General features: G+C 34.0%; 1 protein-coding gene across 1 annotated transcript; it reads left to right on the forward strand.

The window, feature by feature from the left end:
- Positions 1-2198: 2198 nt before the first annotated feature.
- LOC104590176 (cytokinin dehydrogenase 3-like) lies at positions 2199-5044 on the forward strand. Its single transcript, XM_010248724.3, has 5 exons — positions 2199-3125; positions 3298-3425; positions 3617-3868; positions 3965-4227; positions 4383-5044. Exons 1-5 carry the CDS (start codon positions 2624-2626, stop codon positions 4828-4830), a joined length of 1593 nt encoding a protein of 530 aa, XP_010247026.1. The 5' UTR covers positions 2199-2623; the 3' UTR covers positions 4831-5044.
- The last annotated feature ends 16775 nt before the right edge of the window (positions 5045-21819 follow it).

The raw sequence follows: 21819 nt of genomic DNA on the forward strand, positions 1-21819 counted from the left end.
CAATCCCACCAGGCCACCACACATATGAAATAAACAGCGTTACTTTGGTCATAACTTATAAAAATTGTGGGGGGGGGGGGGGGGTTGGTCTTTTGCTTAGGTAGTAAAGAAACACACTCCCGATAGTATATATAGGGGTGTTTCTTGGAGCTTGCCCTTAACCCAAAGACAGAAAGAGCAACCAAGGAAAATTATAGCTATATAGATTGGAAAGGCAAATGTGGGCAAATACAATGTCACTAACTAGAATCAATCAAAACCATTGACAATTAGTGGAACACAAACTATAAAAATTTTAGGAAAATATATTGCCCTATGTCTACATCTACAAGCCATGTCTAAGACAACTTTTTAGCAAGTCCCGTTAACCCAATGAACTGTATCAGCATGTGCTGATGCTAACGTTGATCTATATATCCTTAGTAGGCCCATGGGCTAGCCCTTCTAAAAGTGAAAGTGTCACTCTTCTTGACAGTGCAACGTATATGCATGCACAAGACCATATATATAGCTCAGCTCTTCATAATTTAGCAAAGCATGGCTTATGATGAGAGTGACACTGAGGTTGACATGGGAGGGACCCACTTTTACTTGTACATGTAGTATAGAAGACACAAATCAGCTTGCGAGGAACATACAGGAGTCTGGACCTCTAGGCGTGGATGATTGAGGACCACAGCAAACAAAATGTTACAGTACTATTTTGTTAAGAATTCTTTAAACTAAAGTATTCCATGTTATTGAAAGCTGGCCATGTAAATATATTAATCAAATGCTTTCTTTGACAAAATGTTAGGAAAACAAGCAACATTACTAATTTAATATCACCCACCCATTTGCAGTTATGAACAAAATTGGCTATGAAGAAGTTGAGAAGCTGCATGCATTTTCCATCAAAACGCCATTAACACGGAAAGAATCCACCGAGTTGAGCCCACGCAAAAAAAAAAGTTGAAAGGGAATGGTAAAAGATAGGAGAGATGCCTTTCCATTTTTATTGTCATTGTAAATGTTTTGATTTCCGAAAACAAATGACCGGGAAAGAAGTTGAGATTTGGTGATTTCAAGAGCCTCTAAAGCTAGAAAGTTACACATACAGAAGGTAATTAATTATAAGAGGCGTCAGTGATATATAGTCTCTCATTTCTGTATGTTCACATTTGGTTACATTTTTCAAAAGAATCAAAATATACTATCCAGTACTTCTAGCCTGTTGGTGAAAAAAATGTACAATTAAAATAGAAAAAATCCCAGGTCGACATGATCTTTTCTTCACTCCTTTTCATTACAGTTTACGTACTGCTGCCAGATGCCACCAATACAAGTATCCTACCATATAGTAGCATAAGTTAAATTAATGAACGTAACGAGCAATTGTATCATCTCTTAGTCAATTCAACTCAACAAAAACCTTATGCCAATTATTTGGTACAGAAATTCTGTTTAAATTTCTGTTCATTTTTCATACAAAAATATGAATCATTCTGAAATTGGTTTAACTAGTAACATAACATGTAAGTGCATTTGTACGTGACAATGTCTCTAAGATAAAACTATTTATAATTCATTGACAGTTTTTGAACGGTTATAAGTAGACAGTTTCTGAAACAAAAGTAAAAGACATATATGTCCTTTTTTATGCCCATTATATGCTTAGACAAGGGGTAGAAAATGTACAGAAAAAAAGGGATTCGCTGTTTTATAAATAGTATAGATAGATACACCAATGAAACTCAAATCCGTATTTATTGAGGAGCGTGCTAATATTTCTTCTCACATATTTTTGAAACAGCTAGCATTTAGGAAGGGAATTAAAGAGAAGTTACTTTTTTTGGTAAAGAAAGAGAAATTGCTTTTGAAGGAAATACTTTCTGCTACTTATTTACTCAGAGGAGAACGATCATTCTTCCGAGAAGATCAAATAGCTAGGGCGTGTATAGATATTGTATATATAGCGCTGTGAAGGTCCTTATTACCTTCAACACACTCTACAGAATATTTTTCACATCAACTGATTCTAATCTCACAAAAGCTGACCTTGTTCTTCTAGCTATGCAGAGAATTGGTGCACATGTGGGACACGGCGTTGTCGGAGCTATCCTACATACCCTTACTCTCTTAAGCTTAGACTTGGATCCTGATCATAAAGATCCGATTTAAACTCTGGTAAGATTTGTTGTTGAAAGAATCACGATTTTCCGTTTTCTGTATCTATCTCCTATACTGTTATCTACATGAAGGCTTGCACGACTGAAAATACACACAATCAAAATATACACGCATTATTTTTTCTTGTTGTCCCCAGAAGGAATATGTTAATGTTTCAATCCCCCCTTTTCCTTCTTTCTTCTTCCAGTTTATTTATAAAAATTTGGTAGTTGATTGAAGATGCTGAGTATTTAATTCACCGCCATATATAACCTAATTGCCAAATTGACTAGTAATTTCCAATCCTGTAACAAGTTGGTTGACCATGCACTGCCATTCCGAGTAATAACTTTCATCCTTCCATTCTTCTCAGTTATGCCTTCGTTGCAGTCCCCACCACCTCTCTCTCGTCGTCCCTATAAATCGAATGAACTTTCTTCTGTAATACCCGTGGAAGTTTCCTCTACGGACGATCATGGATTCTATCCTCTTAAATTTCCACCGCCCAACATCTTCTGAAACCCTAGATTTTGGAAGAATTGTTCAGCATTCACCCACATCAGTTCTCAAGCCCAACACCCCAGAAGACATTTCTTCTTTGCTGAAAACCATATCTTCGTCCTCTCGTTACAACAGTCTAACAGTTGCGGCCAGAGGTGCAGGCCACTCTATTCACGGCCAAGCCCATGCGCTAGATGGTATCGTTATAGACATGACTAGCCTACCGAAATGCATTAGAATCGGTAAAACCAAAGTGGGTAGTGATCAAAAAGATTGTTTCTTCGTAGATGTTGGTGGGGGAGTTCTCTGGGTTGAGGTTTTGGTGGAGACACTGAAACATGGTCTAGCTCCAAGATCATGGACCGATTATTTATTCCTTACCGTGGGCGGAACGCTTTCAGTTGGTGGCATTAGTGGGCAGACATTTAAGTATGGGCCTCAGATATGCAATGTCCTTGAAATGGATGTAATTACAGGTAATAGTGCGAGATTTTGTAGGATTCCACTTCAAGGTTTATTGTTTAATTTTCTGTCTTGCATGCTTTTTGATCATCATTTGGCTGTGACAGTACTATATTTTTCTTAATTAATACAACTAAAACAAAATCAATTTCTTTCAACTCTCCTTGAGTTTAATGGTCGTTGCAGGAAGAGGAGATATTCTGACTTGTTCCAAAGATCAGAATTCAGAACTTTTTCATGGAGTTTTAGGTGGATTGGGACAGTTTGGGATTATCATAAGAGCAAGGGTCATTTTAGAGACCGCACCCGAGATGGTAAGTATATAATAAACATTGAAAACCATGTAACTGTTTCAATTGATGCTTTTCTGAGCAAAAAAAGAAAAGAAAATTTTGTCAAATACAGACTTTTATCCCCATTATTCTTTCAAAAGTGAGAGAGTTTATCATTATGCGATGATATATATGAGAATTGAATATTCTTTTTCCCTTAATTTGATATGTAGGTTAGATGTGTAAGACTGACCTACAATGATTTTAGTAAGTTTACTGGAGATCAAGAGCGTCTAATTTCAATGAAGGAGGTGGATTATGTAGAGGGTTTTATGAAGCTAAGTTGTAGCGAGAATAAACCATTAGATCACTTATCGTTTATCCCTTCAATTAGCGGGAGTACAGAAAGCAATGTAGAAAGAAGAAATGTGGCTTATACCATTGAAATGGCAATGTATTATAATGGGGCAACAGACGCTCAGCAGGTTGCTTTCTCATTCAAATTCTTATACATTTTCATAAGTAAGAGAATTTCATGGTCAATTGTTGTGAATGCAACTTCTGAACTTACTTACTTGCAGCTGATGGATCAAGTATTGTCACGATTGAGCACTTCAGTGTCCGCGATAAGCAGCCTTGACGTCTCCTATTTTGATTTCCTCAACCGTGTAAGGCAGGAGGAGCTAAGACTTCGAAGTATTGGACTCTGGGAAGTACCTCATCCATGGCTAAATATGTTTGTGCCCAAGTCTCAAATAACTGCATTCCATGACCTTCTACTTAATGTCATTTCTTCTACCCCTATCAATGGACCAATATTAATTTATCCAATGCTCAGATGCAAGTACGTAGGACCCTCTCTCTCTAGATTTCTCTCTCCTTAGTCTTATTCCTATATATTTCATGTGTCTGCCTGCCTGCTGGGTGTCTGTATTGATCGATCCCTTACTTATTCTAAGTTAAACTCCTATAAATAATTTTTCCTTTTTTTCATTTTAGGTGGAATCCTAAGATGTTTGTGATATTGCCAAGAGATGATGTTGATGGAGGGGAGTACATATTCTATGCAGTAGGACTACTTCGCTCTGCAGTGCCGCCTTCATGCCTACAGACGCTTCTTAACCAAAACCAGAAGATCATTATTGCTGCAACATCGAGACATACTGCTCAGGTCAATAGAACGGGAGCCGGTAACTACACAACCAGTGCAAAGGGGGAAATGAGATTGGATGAAGAGAGTGAAGAGAAAGTTGTGATGGGCACAATTGTAGATCAAAACCACATGGGTGCAAAGCAATATATACCGTATTACAGAGATGATAGTGAATGGAAGGACCATTTTGGAGAACATTGGGAAAGATTTGTGGCACTGAAATCTAAATTTGACCCTTTAAATATTTTGAGTCCTGGGCAAATGATTTTCAGGAGAAAGAGAAAAGAAGTTTAACGCCAACAAGTTTCAATTCTTATGGTAATTGGGGGATATATATATATATATTTACCTGGTCATTTGTTTCTGATTACAAAGGTTTTAGAACTTTTAACTACTTTGAGGCCAAGCTGGCGTTCAAATGATTTTCAAGAGGAAGAGAAAAGAAATTTAACGTCATAAAATGTATTTGTTTCAGTTTCTTATGGTAATTAAAATGGGGGGATGTATGTTTACCTAATCTTTTGTTTCTGATAACCACGCTGCAAATAGATCAATTCAAATATAGGTAGATCAAAGTTTGATTCATTTATGAGTACATATATTTTATTAATAAAAATGAACTAAAAATGACACTAAAATTGTATTTCGTGAACAAAGTGAACTGAAAATTACCTGTATGAAACTTGAATCCATGATAATTTAGTCAAAGTACAAAGTTCAAACTATCTTTACTAAAAGATAAATTTTGAACTTTAAGTATATATGAGTACATATATTTAAATTGTATTGAATCAGATTTTATCAGATAAAAAAGGATGATATGGATCCATATTTGATCTAATTACAAACTGATCAAATTTGAATCGCCCTTGATGGGATCAAAATTGAATTTGGACAATTGGATACCCTTTGCAGTCCTACTGTTAATAACTTTTTTTACTTTATAGGGTCATTTACTAAAACAATCCCCTTTAAGTTCATGGATTTACTGAAATCTATCCTATAGTTTGCATTTTAATTATTAAAGCATCTCCTATAATTTGCAACCAATTTACTTAATCAATCTTTCATTATATGAAAGTGGAAAATGACAGTTTTGACACTTATATCAATTCAAATAAATTTAATAAAAGAAAAATGAAAGTGTCATTTTTGCCCCTAATAAAACATGAGCAACCACTCTACTTTGCTTTGTTTAGTTAATTTTGTTTTCTTTATGAAAATGTATTGGGGGTACTTTTGGAATAAATGACCATAGACCCATGCCTTTGAATATTTTCTACTCATTTTAGGTGATCATGTTATTATTTTCAGATGGCAAAATAAATAGTTCTTAATGAAAGTTCCATTAAGTAAATGGCCCTTAGATATATTTCCTCTTTTCATTGCTAATCAAGCCCTCCACATTAAAGACACATGGAGGGGCCCATAATCTTCTCTCTATTTTTTTTGGAAAAAAAAATGTATATATATATATATATATATATATATATATACTAAATTATAGCTATTCATTATCAGATATGAAGCAAAAAAAAATGCACTATTTACTTTGAAGGGAAAATAGTGCAATAAATGTATGAATAGAATCAATTATTGCACTAATAAATAAAGATGGTATTTAAGTGTAAAATGTTAAGGAGAATCAATAATAATATAGGGAATTTCCTGCAATACTGAGGTTTTGCTTTTTTCCTTCTTTTTTTTTTCCCTTAGGCTATGTTTGATTTGAAGGAAAAGGTAGAGAAAGGAAGGGAAATATATTAAAACCTATACAAAGTTTGTAAAGATTTTCTTGCCTTTCCTTTCCTTTTCCTATTTTTTCCTTCAAACCAAACATAGCTTTAAATTCAACTTTAACCAAACTAGTAGTATAAGTTGCTAAGTTTTCAAAACACTGAAGATACCAGTGAAAAAGCTGGTCATATATATCATCAATTTACTTTTCTTTACCATGTGTGTTGAATATGTGGACAATCCAAATTAAACCTCCAAGTTTAAAACTTGCAGCATGTGGAAATTCCTCCCTACAAATTCTTTTTCTTGTATGTCATTTCAAGTGAATATTACAACTAACCGAGTGGATTCATCTATAATTTATTGCTTCTATAATTCTACCACCTATATATAACACTAGTAACGTTGTAATAAGAGTCATTCAAGCTATCTATTAATTCTTATACATACATGTTGCTACTATTAAATAAAGCAAAATAACAAATTAAAAGAAAGTTATGATAGATTAATTGCTTTTAATATATATAAGCACCACTGGGCTTTTTAAGTACTTAACTGTCGGCAACACTGTGTGTGACGTTTCATGGTCCACACTCTTCTACCATGCATCATTTTAGCATATAAGAACACAGACTCCACAGTGCATCATCAAGCAATATTGTTGATTTAAGCTATTAGTATCTTTATGGGAATCAGACTTTTTACTTTTGGTGGATGGTTAGATGCTAGGACTAGCAATAAGCCCCTTTTGCCTTTGGCAATGTAGGTATTTGCAACTTAAACTAAGGTGAGGACCTAATACAGAAGCTGAAATTGAGAAAAAATTATGGAGAAGAACTTCAAAATTTGGAAGAATATGGGAAGGAGGGCCTAGAATCACTGTTGGGACCCACAAAATTCAGAAGCCCAGAAACAGAAATAGATATTCATTAAAGTGATCATTATATAGTAATATTTTTATATATTATTTGTAGTAAAATGACGAATTGCTGTTTTTAGTGATATTTGGTTTCTTCATTAGGACTTTGAAAGTTATTAGGGTCTGGAATCGGAATGGGTTATTCCGATTTCAATGTTGGGTGGAATTAGAATTCTATTTATGACATTCCCATTTGAGAGAATAGTTATTTCCTGCCTTTTTTTTTGAAAATAAAATATTATTTTTATTCATTTTAATTTTTATTTTCATTCCTGTCTGAATCAAACACATTATAAAAATAGATCATTTGGATTCCGATTCTGAAAATTTCCGATTCCAATTCCGATAAAGGCTGCGAACCAAACGGACCCTTGAAAGTTTTGAAGGTATTAAATCTAGTAAATAAAGTTTTTCTGGAAATATCCTTTTGTCATCAAGTGTTTAATTTTGTTAAAGAAGGCCTAGCCTGGCCTTAAGAAATATGTTGTTAGATTCATGTGTGAGATGGAACGAATATGAATTTGAGCCGAATCAAGTCTTTCTTACAATGGTTTGGGTAGGCATGATATTCCCTATCTCCCTCTTTCTTTCCATCTTCATCTCTTTCAAGGCTTCTATAGCAAATATTTTTTTTGGGGTAAAATACAAAAGTCTTCCCTGAAGTTTCCGACAATCATAAAAACCTTTCGTATAGTTTTATTGTAGCAAAAACCTCCCTTCTATTTTTGAAAAATTCGACAAATACCTCCCTTCCGTCAATGTTCAAGACGAAAAACGTTAAAGCGATAATCAATTCTTCCAAAATACCTACTATACCCTTTTACGAATTAATATGCTCTATTTTTACTAAAATATCCCTATTTTAGCAATTTCATAATCCAAATACTGTTCATCTTCTTCCTCGTGACGCACAATGGCAGTGCACTTCCCCCTTCAGCCTTCCCTCTTCTTTAATTTTCCTCTCTCTCTCTCCACCAACACAAAATAACACTATTCATCATTCCCCTATCCTTCATTGAAACACACAACAACGGCGATTGAATTGAATCTCCACCTCCAGTCATCCTATCTCCTCTCATTTTCATTCTCTCTCTCTCTCTTAATTAATCTCTTCCCTTCCTCCTCATCCCCCATCGTCTTCTGTCACTACAAACACCCCCTCGGTTACCTCGATTACCAATTTCATCTATTTGAATAGCAGTAGTGGCTGAGTTACCATGACCACCTCATACCACTACTGCAACTATGGTCCCCATTTTTCTCGATAATTCTCTCTCTCTCCCCTTTTTTTCTTCGTCCCTCAATTCCTTCCATTTGTAACCTCAAGTGATCCACCTCTTTGCTTCTACCAATCAATCCTCTATTTTTCATCCGTCGACTAGGTCTGAATCTCTAGACTCCCTCTTACCTTTTTCTTCCATTATCTTTACATTTCTTTTCTTTTTTTTCATCTCCCCCTCTTTACCATTTCTTTTTCTTTTATCTTATTCTCATACCTCTCCACCATGCTTCCTCCTGTAATGAACGAGAAATTAGAGTACAGTTCCTGTTGCTGAACGAAATTCTTAGTATCATCATTGGACGGGTACCAGGAATCGGTAATCATCAACATCGGATGTGTTAATGGACCAGACAATTAAGCCGTAAGCATCGGCAAGCACCATTTTCCCATCCCTATGCAGCGAAACTTTGGATCGATGACCATTGACGGGTCTGTCTCGGTTGGCCATCCACACAACAGTCTTGGTATACCAGATTGAGAAGTTGTATGGTTTGTGCCCGACCACTGGGTAGAATCCACAGATGAACCATTTGTTAGGGGAGATAAGAACATTTGAAGCAAAATCTTTGACTGATAGAGAGGAACATCTGTTCAAATAACTCCTTGGGGTTGAAAATGCAAAAGAAGAGTAAAAGAAGAAGACACTGAACATAAGAGAAAAAAGGGATGACTGGACAACAAGGAATTGGGTGTCTCGTGTAGGAGAAAAGATAAATTGATCTTAGAATTCGTCTGAAATATTTTTGGAAAATTTGGGGTTCCGCCTTGATTTCTGGTCTCTGTGGACAAACATCGAGTTAACGCTTTTACCAAGGAGGGCACTCAAATTTTCAACGATAATAACGTAAAGGCCATGAGTGAAAGAGAACATAAAGAGTAGTCATCGGCTAATCGTCGCCAGAGGCTCATCTCTTTTTCTCTTCAAGGTTCACTGAATTTTGGAAGCGATCAGTGTTCGGCGGAACCTGTAGTTTGCTAGGAAAGTTACTCAATCAAACTTCACCGAAATTGGCTATTACCGTCAATTTCTTAAAGCCACGTGTATCTGGAGGCAGTTCTGGCAGTTCGTGACAGAAAACCAATTGCACATATTCGTTCCGACAATTCGTGACAGAAAATTCTTATAATTGTACATCTTCACAAATTCTAGAGGTAGTTCCAGCTTACAGAAAATGTTAGGCCAAACTGGAGGATGGCGTCCTTTCAATCTCCTTGGCCAAGCAGTCCCTGGACCAGATCAAGGGCCCCAGAGTGGTTGGAATCGAAGGTGGTGATGGGGGAGCAAGAAAAGCTGAGTGAGGCCAACACTAATCGTGCCAAAAGACAAGAAATATACAAACTAATTTAAAAAGGGTAAAATGGCTATTTAAAAACATTTGATGCATGGGTTTAACGTTTTCCGTTTGGATCAGTGACGGAAGGGAGATGTTTGTTGAATTTTTTAAAAATTCAAGAGAGGATTTTAATAAAATTAAAATATAGGGGAAGTTTTTATGATTGCCATAAGCTTGAGGGTAGATTTTTGTATTTTACCCTTTTTTTTCCATTTCATCTACCAAATACTTTTAAAACATACAAGGTTTTGGATTTGGGCTCTGCCTAATTATCAAATCTCCCTGTCGAGGTGAGAAAATGAGATAGAAAGATAATTACGAAGCGTTTTATAATGGGTTTTTGCTCTCAGGATAGTTGGCATGAACAATGAGGATTTGAATCTCCTAACGATGTCTGTCATTGACAACTATATCAAATATGATTTTGTGAAATAGGAAGTTAGGACCGGCCCCCTCAATGACAGAACAGGTCCAGTTCTAGAAATTGGGTTCTGAGCTAACGTAGCATTGTCGTCTATTCTTGACAAGCCTGGCCCACTTTTAAATTCAAACTAAGTCCAGCCCGATATTTAGGCCGAGAATTTTTCTCCCACCATCGTCCGTCGTTTCCGCCTATAGCGACTAGGGAGTGATGTTCTTTACGGGTGCAACTTGGGCGGGTCCAACCCGAATTCAATCAATTCTGTCTGAAATTTTATACGGGTTGGGTTTGGATCCAAGAATTTGAACTTTTTATTCTTTGGGTTAGGCCCCTTAAATATCCCAAACCCTGTCCAAACATGATTCAAGTATACATGTATACTAGTGGGGATCCGTGCGATGCATGGGCTTTATTAAGTGGAAAAATAATAGAAATACATAAGAGTATATAATTGTTTCATATTTTAATTTTTTAATAACTAATCTGGTCAAAGTCAACCCGAGTAAGTCGGTTTCTATTATTTCCGATCAGCTTTGGTTCAGCAATTTTTCAACCCGACCAAGTTAGGTTAGTTTTGGTTTGGCCATTTATAAATTGACCCAAATTGAACTTACCTAACCATAGATATACATTCATATTTTATATTTTAAATATAATTTTTAATACGAGAAAGTGGAAAATTTCTTATATTTCTTAGTCTAAAATATTTTATATTATAAATTTATTTTATTTATTTATTTTTAATAATACCACTATAATTTATTAAAATTTAATTTAATTTTTAATTATAAATCTTTTGATTAAACAAACCAAACCAAAAATAAACCCAAACCGATACAACCCAAGTTGTTTGGTTTTCACTAATGGTCAGTTGGTTTCGGGTGACAAACTCTGAACCAAACTAGGTCGATTTGGTTGGCGAAACAGCTTACAACCGAACTGAACCAATCATTGAATGCTCCTAATTTCATCTAAATTAATAGTTTAATCTCTAATAAATAACAATAGCTTAATCTCCAATAATTATCCAAAAATTATAGAAAAAATGCACAATGGTTGAAAATAAATTTATAATGAACTAGGTCAATTTGGTTACTGAAAACAGCTTGCAATCGAACAAAACCAATCCTTGAACACTCCTAATTTCAGTTAAACTAATAGTCTAATCTCTAATAAATAATAATAGTTTAATTTCCACAAATTATTGAAAAATTATAGCAAAAATACACAATTATTGAAAATAAATTTATAAGAAAAATACAATAGATATCTAATAAAAATACAATAATTAAAAATATATGATAAATATTAATTTTAGTATATAGAAATATATAATGAATATACACTATTATTGTATAATTATTACTAATAAATATTAATTTTTTGAAAGTTATTTTCTATAATTATTAATTGGTATAAGTAAAATTATTTATTTAAATAATATTGTTATTTAAAATTTTAAAATATTTATTATTTATTGAACTTAATAATCCATAAAATTATAATTAGTGCTATTATTACATAATTCGTTATTAATTTTGTAAATATTAAATTATTATTAATATGAATATTATAAAATCTATTATAACGATTTTTCTTTTTCTTTAAATTAAATTTATTACATAATTTCATTATTTTAATTATTTAAAATTTAGTCATGTTAAATATTTCATTATTTAAATATTTAAATATTATGTAAAATATAAAACTTTCATTATTTGAATTTTATTTATTTTAAAGTTATTAACTAATATTAAATATTTTGTTATATAATTATTTATTTATTTTTAACATTTTGTTATTTAATATTTTTAATTATTAAAATATTTAAATAATGTTTTTTAATATTAAATTTTATCATTTGAATAACATTTAAATTGAATAATTCGTAAAATTATAATTCATATTGTTACTACATATTTTCATGATGAATTTTGTAAAAATATAGTTATTAATAATATGAATATTATTAAATCTATTTTAATTAATTTTTGTATTTTGAATAAAAATTTCAATGTTAGTATATAATTTTGTTATGATATTTAGATAATTATGAAATTTTTTAATTGAAACTTTCTTTAGATAGATGTAGATAAAAAGTGGAGGGGATAAATAGAAATTAGTGATAATTTAGGAGAGAATCTCTCTACTAAATTAGAGATAATTTAACATATAAATAAGAGTTAGAGATAATTTAGAAGATAAATAGGAATTAGAGACAATTTAGGAGAAAGTGGAGGAAAGTGGTGCCACTTGGCCAAACATTACAAAAGCAAATCCCCCTTTCTCTGTGGTTGTTAGAAATAGTTAAGCCTGTGTTATTTCTTTTTTGGTTTAATGGGTAATTATGTGGAATTAAAAAAAAGTAAAAAATTTAAAAAACAGGAAATTAGGAAGGGGGTTTGGAGCAAAGAGAGGCATGGTGATGTGAACCATCTTGCTATATATATATACTAGCGGGGATTGTGCAATGCACGGGTTTTGTTAAGCGAAAGTTAAACAATAGAAATGCGTAGGAGTATATAATTGTTTTATATTCTAACATTTTAATAACCAATCCAATCGAACTCGATCATAATTTAATTTTTTAATAATACCATTGCAATTTATTAAATTTAAATTTATTTTTTAAGTTTAAATCTTTTGAGCAAACCAACCAAAGCGAAAATAGACCCAAACTGATACAACCCAAGTTATTTAAGATATTTAGTTATTGAAATATTTAAATAATATTTTATTTTTAATGTTAAATTTTTATTATTTGGATAACATTTAAATTGAATAATTTTTAAAATTATAATTTATATTGATACTACATAATATTTAAATAATTTTGAAAATTTTTAATTGAAACTTTCTTTAGATGGATGCAGATAAAAAGTGGGGGAGAGGATAAATAGGAATTAGAGATAGTTTAGGAGGGAATCTCTATACTTAATTAAAGATAATTTAAGAGATAAATAAGAGTTAGAGATAATTTAGGAGATAAATAGGAATTAGAGAGAATTTAGGAGAAAGTGGGGGAAAGTGGTGTCACTTGGCTTAAACATTAGAAAATCATATCCCTCTTTCTTTATGGTTGTTAGAAATAGTTAAAACTATGTTATTTCCTTATTGATTTAGTGGGTAATTATGTGGGTAATTTAGGAGAGGCATGATGACGTTGACTGTTTTGCTATATATATATATACCAACTTGAACCCAGCTTGAGACCGAGCCCAACCCGAGTGCATCAAATTACAATGTGGGCTGGGCTCAGGTTGTGAAGATTGGGCTTGACTTCAGGTTCGTTCCGCACTCAGGCCTTAAGTCCAAATTTTAGGGTTGGGTCTGGTTTGACCATAAACCCGGCCAAATCCACCCGACTTGCACCCCTGTTGTTTACCATGATAGCAGTAAATTCAATTCCCATTGCATATTTATGGTAAAAGACTTAAATATACCTTTGGTTTATGAATTGACTTAAACATATCTTGAGTTTTTCAAATAGACTTTTTACCCTTCATTGTTCATGACATTTTCAAAAAATAAAATCAGAGAGACCCAAGCCTCTAACCTCAACAGACACCACCAGGCCAAAATCGGATTTGATGCTCACACCATTCTCACAGCCTTTTTCAACCCCATGTATTAGAAATATTTCCCCATGAATAAAAAGATTTAAGTATGAAGATGTTTCCTAATACATGACTGAAAAGTGCTGTGAGAACAGTATGAACACAATTTTGTGAGTATCTAATCCACCCTCCACCAGGCGACACAGGATTAGTATTAGTGATTGTGACTATAGGAGGCCAGGCAGATCTTCAGTGGACCATTCCACGTTGATCAACTCCAAATAGTCTCATCTTAAGTCTTATTGGGTCTTCAAAGTTTATTTTAGGTGACAACAGACTAGCACCTTTGTCACTGTCATCATTAAACCTAGAACGAAGTCCTCCAACACCTGCTCTTTACCCACTGCAATAGCTTCCACCGATGAAATCTTTCAAGTCAGAATTCATAACAAGCATAAAACATATATCTTTGTTTCTGTTTCTCTCTTTTTTTTTTCTCACTCTACTGCGACCCTAGGGAGAGAGCTATGCGACCATGATGAAGTCACAGGTTGAATTCTTATAACCAAATATCAGAATCCAAATCACGCCCGAGATCTATTTGACCATGAAATCAGAGTAATAAATAAACAAGCACCTATATTGAATCTATGAATCTTCATTCTCTTGAACCAGAAACTGAACACCAAACACAGTCAGACATTGTGTTGAGTAGATTGGATGTCATTGCCAATGAGTAGAAATTTCCATACTTAGGTTCTTGGTCAAGAAAGAAAAAGATGCACAATAGGTTTATTTTTTTAAAAGGGTAAAATAGGAATTTAAGAAACAAGGGTATGTTACAATTGAGTGGGACCAACTCACAGGGTATATTTAAGTATATTTGAAAAACCCAAGATATGTTTAAGTCAATTTATGAAAATTAGGATATGGTTAATTTTTTTTGCCCTAAAAATATTGAAGTACATGATAAAAGAAGTGTTTGGTTCAAATGAAATTAGGGCTGTCAATGGGTCAGTTCTGTCCGAATGCCCAAACCGAACCAAACCATTAATTATACTGGTTATGGTTCCATGATTTTTGTCCCAATTAATAATTGGTTATGGTTCCTAATTATTTTATTAAATATATAAGGTTTTCTTAATTTTTTTATAATTTTATCATATTTTATGTTCTTAATGTTAAATGTGATAGGTAATATATAATATAATATTAGTTAAAAATATCTAATATATTAACATATAAATAATTTAGTATTTTATTATCATTTTTATTAATGTTAAATTATCAAAATTTAAATTTTAGGTTATTATTTAAATAAATAAATATATATACTTTTAACTATAATTGTGTCTATTGGGTCCAAACCCGATAGATCCAACTATCGACCAAGATGGTTATGGATTTGTAATTTAGTCCAGATTAATAATCAGTTTAGGACTGGGAGTCTGGGACTAGGGGTGGCAACGAGCCGAGCTTTTCACGAGCTGCTTGAGCTCAGCTCGTAAGAAGCTTGGCTCGGCTCTGTTTCTATCAAACTGGAGCCCAATTCATTGGCTCAATATATATTATAATTATTAATTATTATAATTCTTAATTTTTAAATATCAAATAAAAATATTTCTATATATAATTTTTATTTTTATAAGACATTTTTTCTCAAAATCGAGCTCGAGCTTATTAATTTTTTACTCGAGCCAAGCTCGAGCCTTGTAAAACAATCTCGAATTGAGCTCGAACCTCGTACTATTTGACTCGGCTCGGCTCGAATCCACCCCTATCTAGGACCACCCTGTCCCAACCCAAACCCAATTTGTTGACAGCCCTAAATAAAATATTCCTGATTTATACAGTATCTGCATATTAAATTAGAAAACATTAAAAAGAAAAAGGTGCAAATCTAATACTTAAAGAGTATCCCCTAGGTTTCACAAAATGGATTAAGTATGTCCCTAGTATTTAAAAGAATATCTTAAAGTACCCTCAAGTTTTTTTTGACAATTACACATTATCGTTATTTATGGATGAAATATGTGAAAATATCAATTATACCCTTTTTTTATTCTTCAAATTTAAAGGTTCTTCTATTCCCACCAAAACAACCCTCCATCATTCATGAACCCAAACAACCCTCTCCTTTCTCGAAGATCCCTTTCAATGTCTTTGGCTAGCAGCCCAGTTCTTCAGGCTCGGAATCCCAGCCAGCAAAGCAAACAGGGTAAGGTTTTGTTAAACAAGAAATCAATAGTGTCTCTGGGAGTGGGACCTATCTTACACCAGCCTGAAGTTGCATCACATCCCAGAACAGAGAGTTTTATTTTTAGGAAAGCTCGAAGGCAACTTCATCCCACAGAGAATAGTTAGCAAATATCCTCCAATTGCATTATTCTAATCCCACGCATACGGCAAAATATGTCTGGTCGGGGTCCGGATGAGTTTGAAGACAAGAACTTGCAATGTGGGTATATATATATATTTATTTATTTATTTTTTAGGGTCTGTTTTGTTTATGATTAGAATTGGAATCGGAATGGTCTATTTTTATAGTCTGTTTGGTTCAGACATGAATGAAAATGGAAATTGGAATCAACAGGAATGAGATTTCATTTTCATTTCCAAGAAAAAGTAAGGAATGACCATTCCCTCAAATGGGGGAATACCATTTCAACAGGAATAGGAATAAGATTCCAATTCCGCCCAACCAAACAATTGCAATCAGATTCCAAATCCTTATTCCCACAAACCAAATGGGGCCTTAGATTTTTGAAATATGAAATATCTTTGTGTCCTCCAAAGAGAAGAGACGATACACAGCAAGGAGGAACTCAACGTCAAAAGCGCATATGGTAGGCATTGATCCAATAGATTTTGTTAATGCTTTGATATGCATTTCTTTTCTCTGTTTTTTAGTTGCATTTCTTTATTTTCATGCTTCCCTTCCTTATTTCTTCAATGGATCCAATAGATTTTCAATGGTATGTTAGATGGCTACATGTATATATCACTTACTGATCCTTTTTCTCATCTTCCTGATTTTTAGTGGGCGATATTCAATTTGGATAGTGCACATTCTTGCTGATATGTATATTAAAGGCAAGGCATCTTTATTTATTTATTTATTTTTTCTTAAACTCGATTTATTCTGCAATGCGAAGAAGGAACAGCAGTAGTGGAAAGTGGAAACAATAACTTCATATTCAGAGGAAAGGTGCCTCTTCAGCATCATTTTATAGAAGAGATGATATTATGCCTGTTTGTAATGTAGGATTTCAGGAGCTCTCGTCTTTCCGGCAGTAGATTTAAACACTGTATTTCTAGTTTTCTACCTTTATTTTGCATTTTGGTTTATTACAAATGCAACTATATATATATATATACAGAAAAAAAAAAAAACAAAATCTTGGCGCAAAGCAACTTAATTCAGAGCTCTGACCCAACAAACAAATTAGGCTCAGTTTTGGAAGGAGCACAAATACAAATACTTAAAAGAGTGTTAAACCTTGTATTTTGTGTTGTGAATTGAGTGGATTTGTCAAAACCAGGGGTTCATACACGTATATGCACGTAGGACTCGCATACAAAAGAGGGGCACCATAAAAAAAAAAACCCAAAAGCTTAAGTTATTGGGTTATGGACCACTCTTATATATAAGTCCCTTGTAGTTCTCTTACTCCTTTCTAATGCAGAATTCTCTTCTACTATTCATACATGTGAATCTCAACATTTTGTTTGTATTTGTACTGTACATATTTGTATTTTTACTCTTCAAACTGAGTCGATTCAGTTTAGAAAGAATACAAATACAAATATGTACAAGGCAAATACAGACGAAATAATACAATTAAAATACAAGGTTTTGCACTTCACATATTTGTATTTCAGTATTTGTACTCCTTCCAAGCCAAACTGATTGGAAATAGTACAAATACACATGTACAGTGCAAATACATATAAAATAATGCAAAATGCAAGGCTTTGCATTCTATTTATCTGTATTTGTACTCCATCCAAATACAGATAGGTTGGAGAATAAAACATTTGCTGATCGGAATCAAGAACCACGTCTGAGTTTTTCCTGATATCCTCTTTGCTCATGAACAAAAAAACAAAATATTTTCTCTTTAGGCTCAGTTTGGAAGGAGTATAAATACAAATATGTAGAGTGCAAAACATTGTATTTTATATTATTTTGTATGTATTTGTACTTTACATATTTGTATTTGTATTCCTTCCAAACTAAGCCTTAGATTCGATTTAGAAAAAGTAAATATATAAATATATACAATATAAATGCATACAAAATAATACAAATACATGGTCCTGTACTTTAAGCTAAGCCTTACTGTTAGGGGTGTCAATGGACCTGTTTTGGGTTGGACTCCGTCCAAATCAAAATCCATTTGGACGAATTGGACGGACCAATAAGACATATTGAATTTGGGCAAACTAGACGAACCAATATAACATATTGGATTGGACCTGGTCCGTCCATAATGAATTTATATTGGATTGAGCCAATATCTGGTCCATTGATAGAAGATAAGAACATAGTTGTCAATGGACCAGGTTTGAGTTGAAATCAATCTAAATTAATAGGAATTTGAACAGATTGAACAGTATCTGGACCAGTCCCAAATGGTCCAAAATATTCATTGGACTGGATTGGACCAGATCCATTTGTAATGGACTCACATTGGACTGGACGGATTGGACCAAATCTAGTCCAATTGACACCCCTACTTATTGTCAATTGTCCCTGAAAGATACAAAGGTCATTTCATTTTTATTTGAAATATGATATATATATATATATATTCATTTCAAAAATCTGAGAAGCAAAGTATCCAATTACTTTTTAACACAAACTTGAATTGGAATTTGTTCTTGTTGGGGCCTTACAACAACCACCCATAGTAAAAAATCACAAGGTATTTGAAATAGCAACCACGAGAAATCTAATAGCAGCAAAAATGATGAAATCCAAACAAAGACAAATAAAAAACAAGCACAACAAACAACACAAAGGTTTATGTGATTCAGCTTTACCGCCTACGTCCACGAGAGAGACGAAACATGTTCTTCACTATGAAAGAAAACTAAAAAACAATACAAGTATGCCTTGCAGTTCGAACCAACCCTTAACCCTTGTACACCTGTTCTCCCTTTCCTCTCAACCCGAAGAGTAAAAACAAGAGAAAAACCCATTCTCACACCAAGAGCACTCTATTTTTCCCTCACACCTTCTCCCAAAAAAAAACCTTATTCTTATATACAAAAGAAAGCTTTTATATGTAAAGTATCTTTAACCTAAAGAGGGACCACACTAACCGTTAGATTAAAATCAATGCAACAGTTGTAAAATAAGACACAATCCCAATAATCTCCACTTTGACTTTTTTTCAACCACCTTATAGATATACTATTTGTACCTCCACCAATTTGAAAATACTGTAAACCCCAATTGGCCCTGTAAAACATCACTAGTTACAAATAACCTGAATCATTCAATCCTAACTCCACCTGATTAAAACAAAATGACTAGTGTACTTGTGTAATTGCACCCAAGCTAACAATCCTAGTTAAATTCAAAGAGAAACCTCTATAATTTTTCTTTTCCAACAAGAATCTTCCTCTCACCATTATCTATACCTTAAAAACTTACAGCACTTATCTCTACTCTATCCGCAAAAGATACCCTTTGTGCGGCCACACTACCTTGTGCATTCCATTTCCAACATCCCATCGAGGTCTTGGAAACTACTGTACTCCCAACCAGATGATACAAACCCTTGCATTTTTCTCCCTTTCATCATGACCATACCACCACACATGATTTTTATGGTTCCACTTACAGCAAAAACCTTGCAACCCTTGGGGTCCAATTGACTAAGTGATATTAGATTCTTGGACATTTTTGGGACATACGCCACACTACCCAAAGTGTAAACCACAACATCAAACATTTTGATTTCCATTGTCCCAATACTCGTGATATTACACGTAGATCCATCACTCAACCAGACAACATCTGTCTTCCTCTCTTGGAATGCATCAAAATATTCTTTATTGAAGCAAATATGCATAGAACATCCAGAATCTAAAATCCACTCATTTGGAGAAAAACTTGCACATACCTTTGGAGACTGGGAGAACATCTCCATCATCATCAGATGCAACTGTCATGCTTCCATATTCATCCCCACTCCTTTTTCATGTAGGACAGTCTCTTTTTATGTGACCAAATTTTTTGCATCTGTAACACTATATTTTGCCATTTTCCCTGGCCTTGGATTTAGATTTATTACTCTTAGACCCCTTGTTAGACAACATTCATTTTCGATCCATTCTCAGTATAACCAACGTAGAGTCATGCCCGTTCTCATACTTGGGCTTCCTCCAAACCTCATTGGATAGAAGAGATGCGATAACTTCTTCCAGCTTCACTGTATCTTTCCCGTACAACAATGTTGTCACCATGTTTTTCATATGAATCAGAAAGTGAGGTAAGAAATAAAAGGGCCTTATCTTCTTCCTCCACCTTGACATTAATTTTCCCTAGTTAGTCTAAAATACTGTTGAATACATTTAGGTGTTACAAGAGATTCCTACCTTCTTCCATCTTCAGCGTATACAACTGTCGCTTCAGATATAGCTTTGTAGTTAAGCTTTTTCCTAAATAAAGCTTCTCCAACTTATCCCACAATTCCGATATAGAATCTTCCTCCATAACGTTAAACATAATGTTTCAGCCAGGAGCAATTAAATCGTAGTAACACACCTTGACTCAACGTCCTCCCAATCAGCATCATTCATGTCTTGTGTCTTTCCATTCTTTTCCTTCAATCTAGCCAAACCTTGTTGAACCAGGACATCCTTTACCCTTCTTTTCCATAGGATAAAACTGCTTTTGCCATAAACCTCTCAATATGGAATTGAGAACTTGTACATTTTGTTGCTATTATTTTTCAAGCAATTTTACAAGCACCTTGTAAGTACTAACTTGGGAGCTCTGATATCACTTTGTTGGGGGTTTCGCAACAATCACCCATAGTATAAAATCACAAGGTATTTGAAATAGCAACCACGAGAAATCTAATGGCAACAAAAATGATGAAATCCAAGCGCGTCACAAAAAACACAAAGGTTTACGTGATTTGGCCTTACCGCCTACGTCCACAAGAGAAATAAAGCATGTTCTTCACTATGAAAGAAAATTGAGAAACAATACAAGTACCCTATGGCTTGCAGCCCGAACCAACCCTTAACCCTTATACACCCGTTCTCCCTTTCCTCTCTACCCGAATAACAAAAACAAGAGAAAAACCCACTCTCACACCAAAAGCACTCTATATTTTTCTCTCACACCTTCTCTTTAAAAAAAAAAAAACACTTTATTCCTACATACAAAAAAAAGTTTTTATATGTAAAATCTCTTTAACCTAAAGAATGACTAAACCAATCTTTAAATTAAAATTAATCTAAAAATAAGACACAATCCCAATAGCACTTTAAATAATGTTTACACTTCATCCCACGGTGTATTGAAAACATCTTCCTATGAATACTGTGAAATATGGAAGATGTTCCCCGGCCTACGTTCTAAGTTCCTGTCTTCAGAACTCATCTGGACCCACTATACTACCATGTAAGCTGCTACGTGACTGACCATCGACCAGGTTTTTGTTGTTGTGTGGGGGCCTCTTGGACAGAGAAGCAAACACACAGAAGTCCGAATATGCTCTTCAGATAACGATTAATTTATTATTCATGGAATGGGAGATATTCCTTGATGATACACGGTGGAATGTGGCTGTCAGGTCCGTGCGACTTGTGGAACCGTGAGGAACGCTTGATGAGCAGATCCCAATTGCTAATGGGTACAGCTGTTCATGAAAGCGGGAAGCCGATCTCGGGCTTTGGGATTTCCCGGTTCATGAGTCACGACCATCCCACCCTCTATACCATCCACACGTGTGCCACATGTAAGGACTGCACAACGTAGATATGTAAGAAAGAAAAGAAGGCACGTCAAT

The sequence above is a fragment of the Nelumbo nucifera genome, chromosome 1 (genome assembly GCF_055504915.1).
Source record: "Nelumbo nucifera cultivar China Antique chromosome 1, China Antique-T2T, whole genome shotgun sequence".
In the NCBI taxonomy this organism is placed as follows: Eukaryota; Viridiplantae; Streptophyta; class Magnoliopsida; order Proteales; family Nelumbonaceae; genus Nelumbo; species Nelumbo nucifera.

Coding starts and splice junctions, on each gene's coding strand:
- LOC104590176 (XM_010248724.3), top strand. CDS start 2,624: ATGGATTCTATCCTCTTAAATTTCCACCGCCCAACATCTTCTGAAACC. Junction 3,126..3,297: donor TGAAATGGATGTAATTACAG/GTAATAGTGCGA, acceptor TGGTCGTTGCAG/GAAGAGGAGATATTCTGACT. Junction 3,426..3,616: donor TAGAGACCGCACCCGAGATG/GTAAGTATATAA, acceptor TTTGATATGTAG/GTTAGATGTGTAAGACTGAC.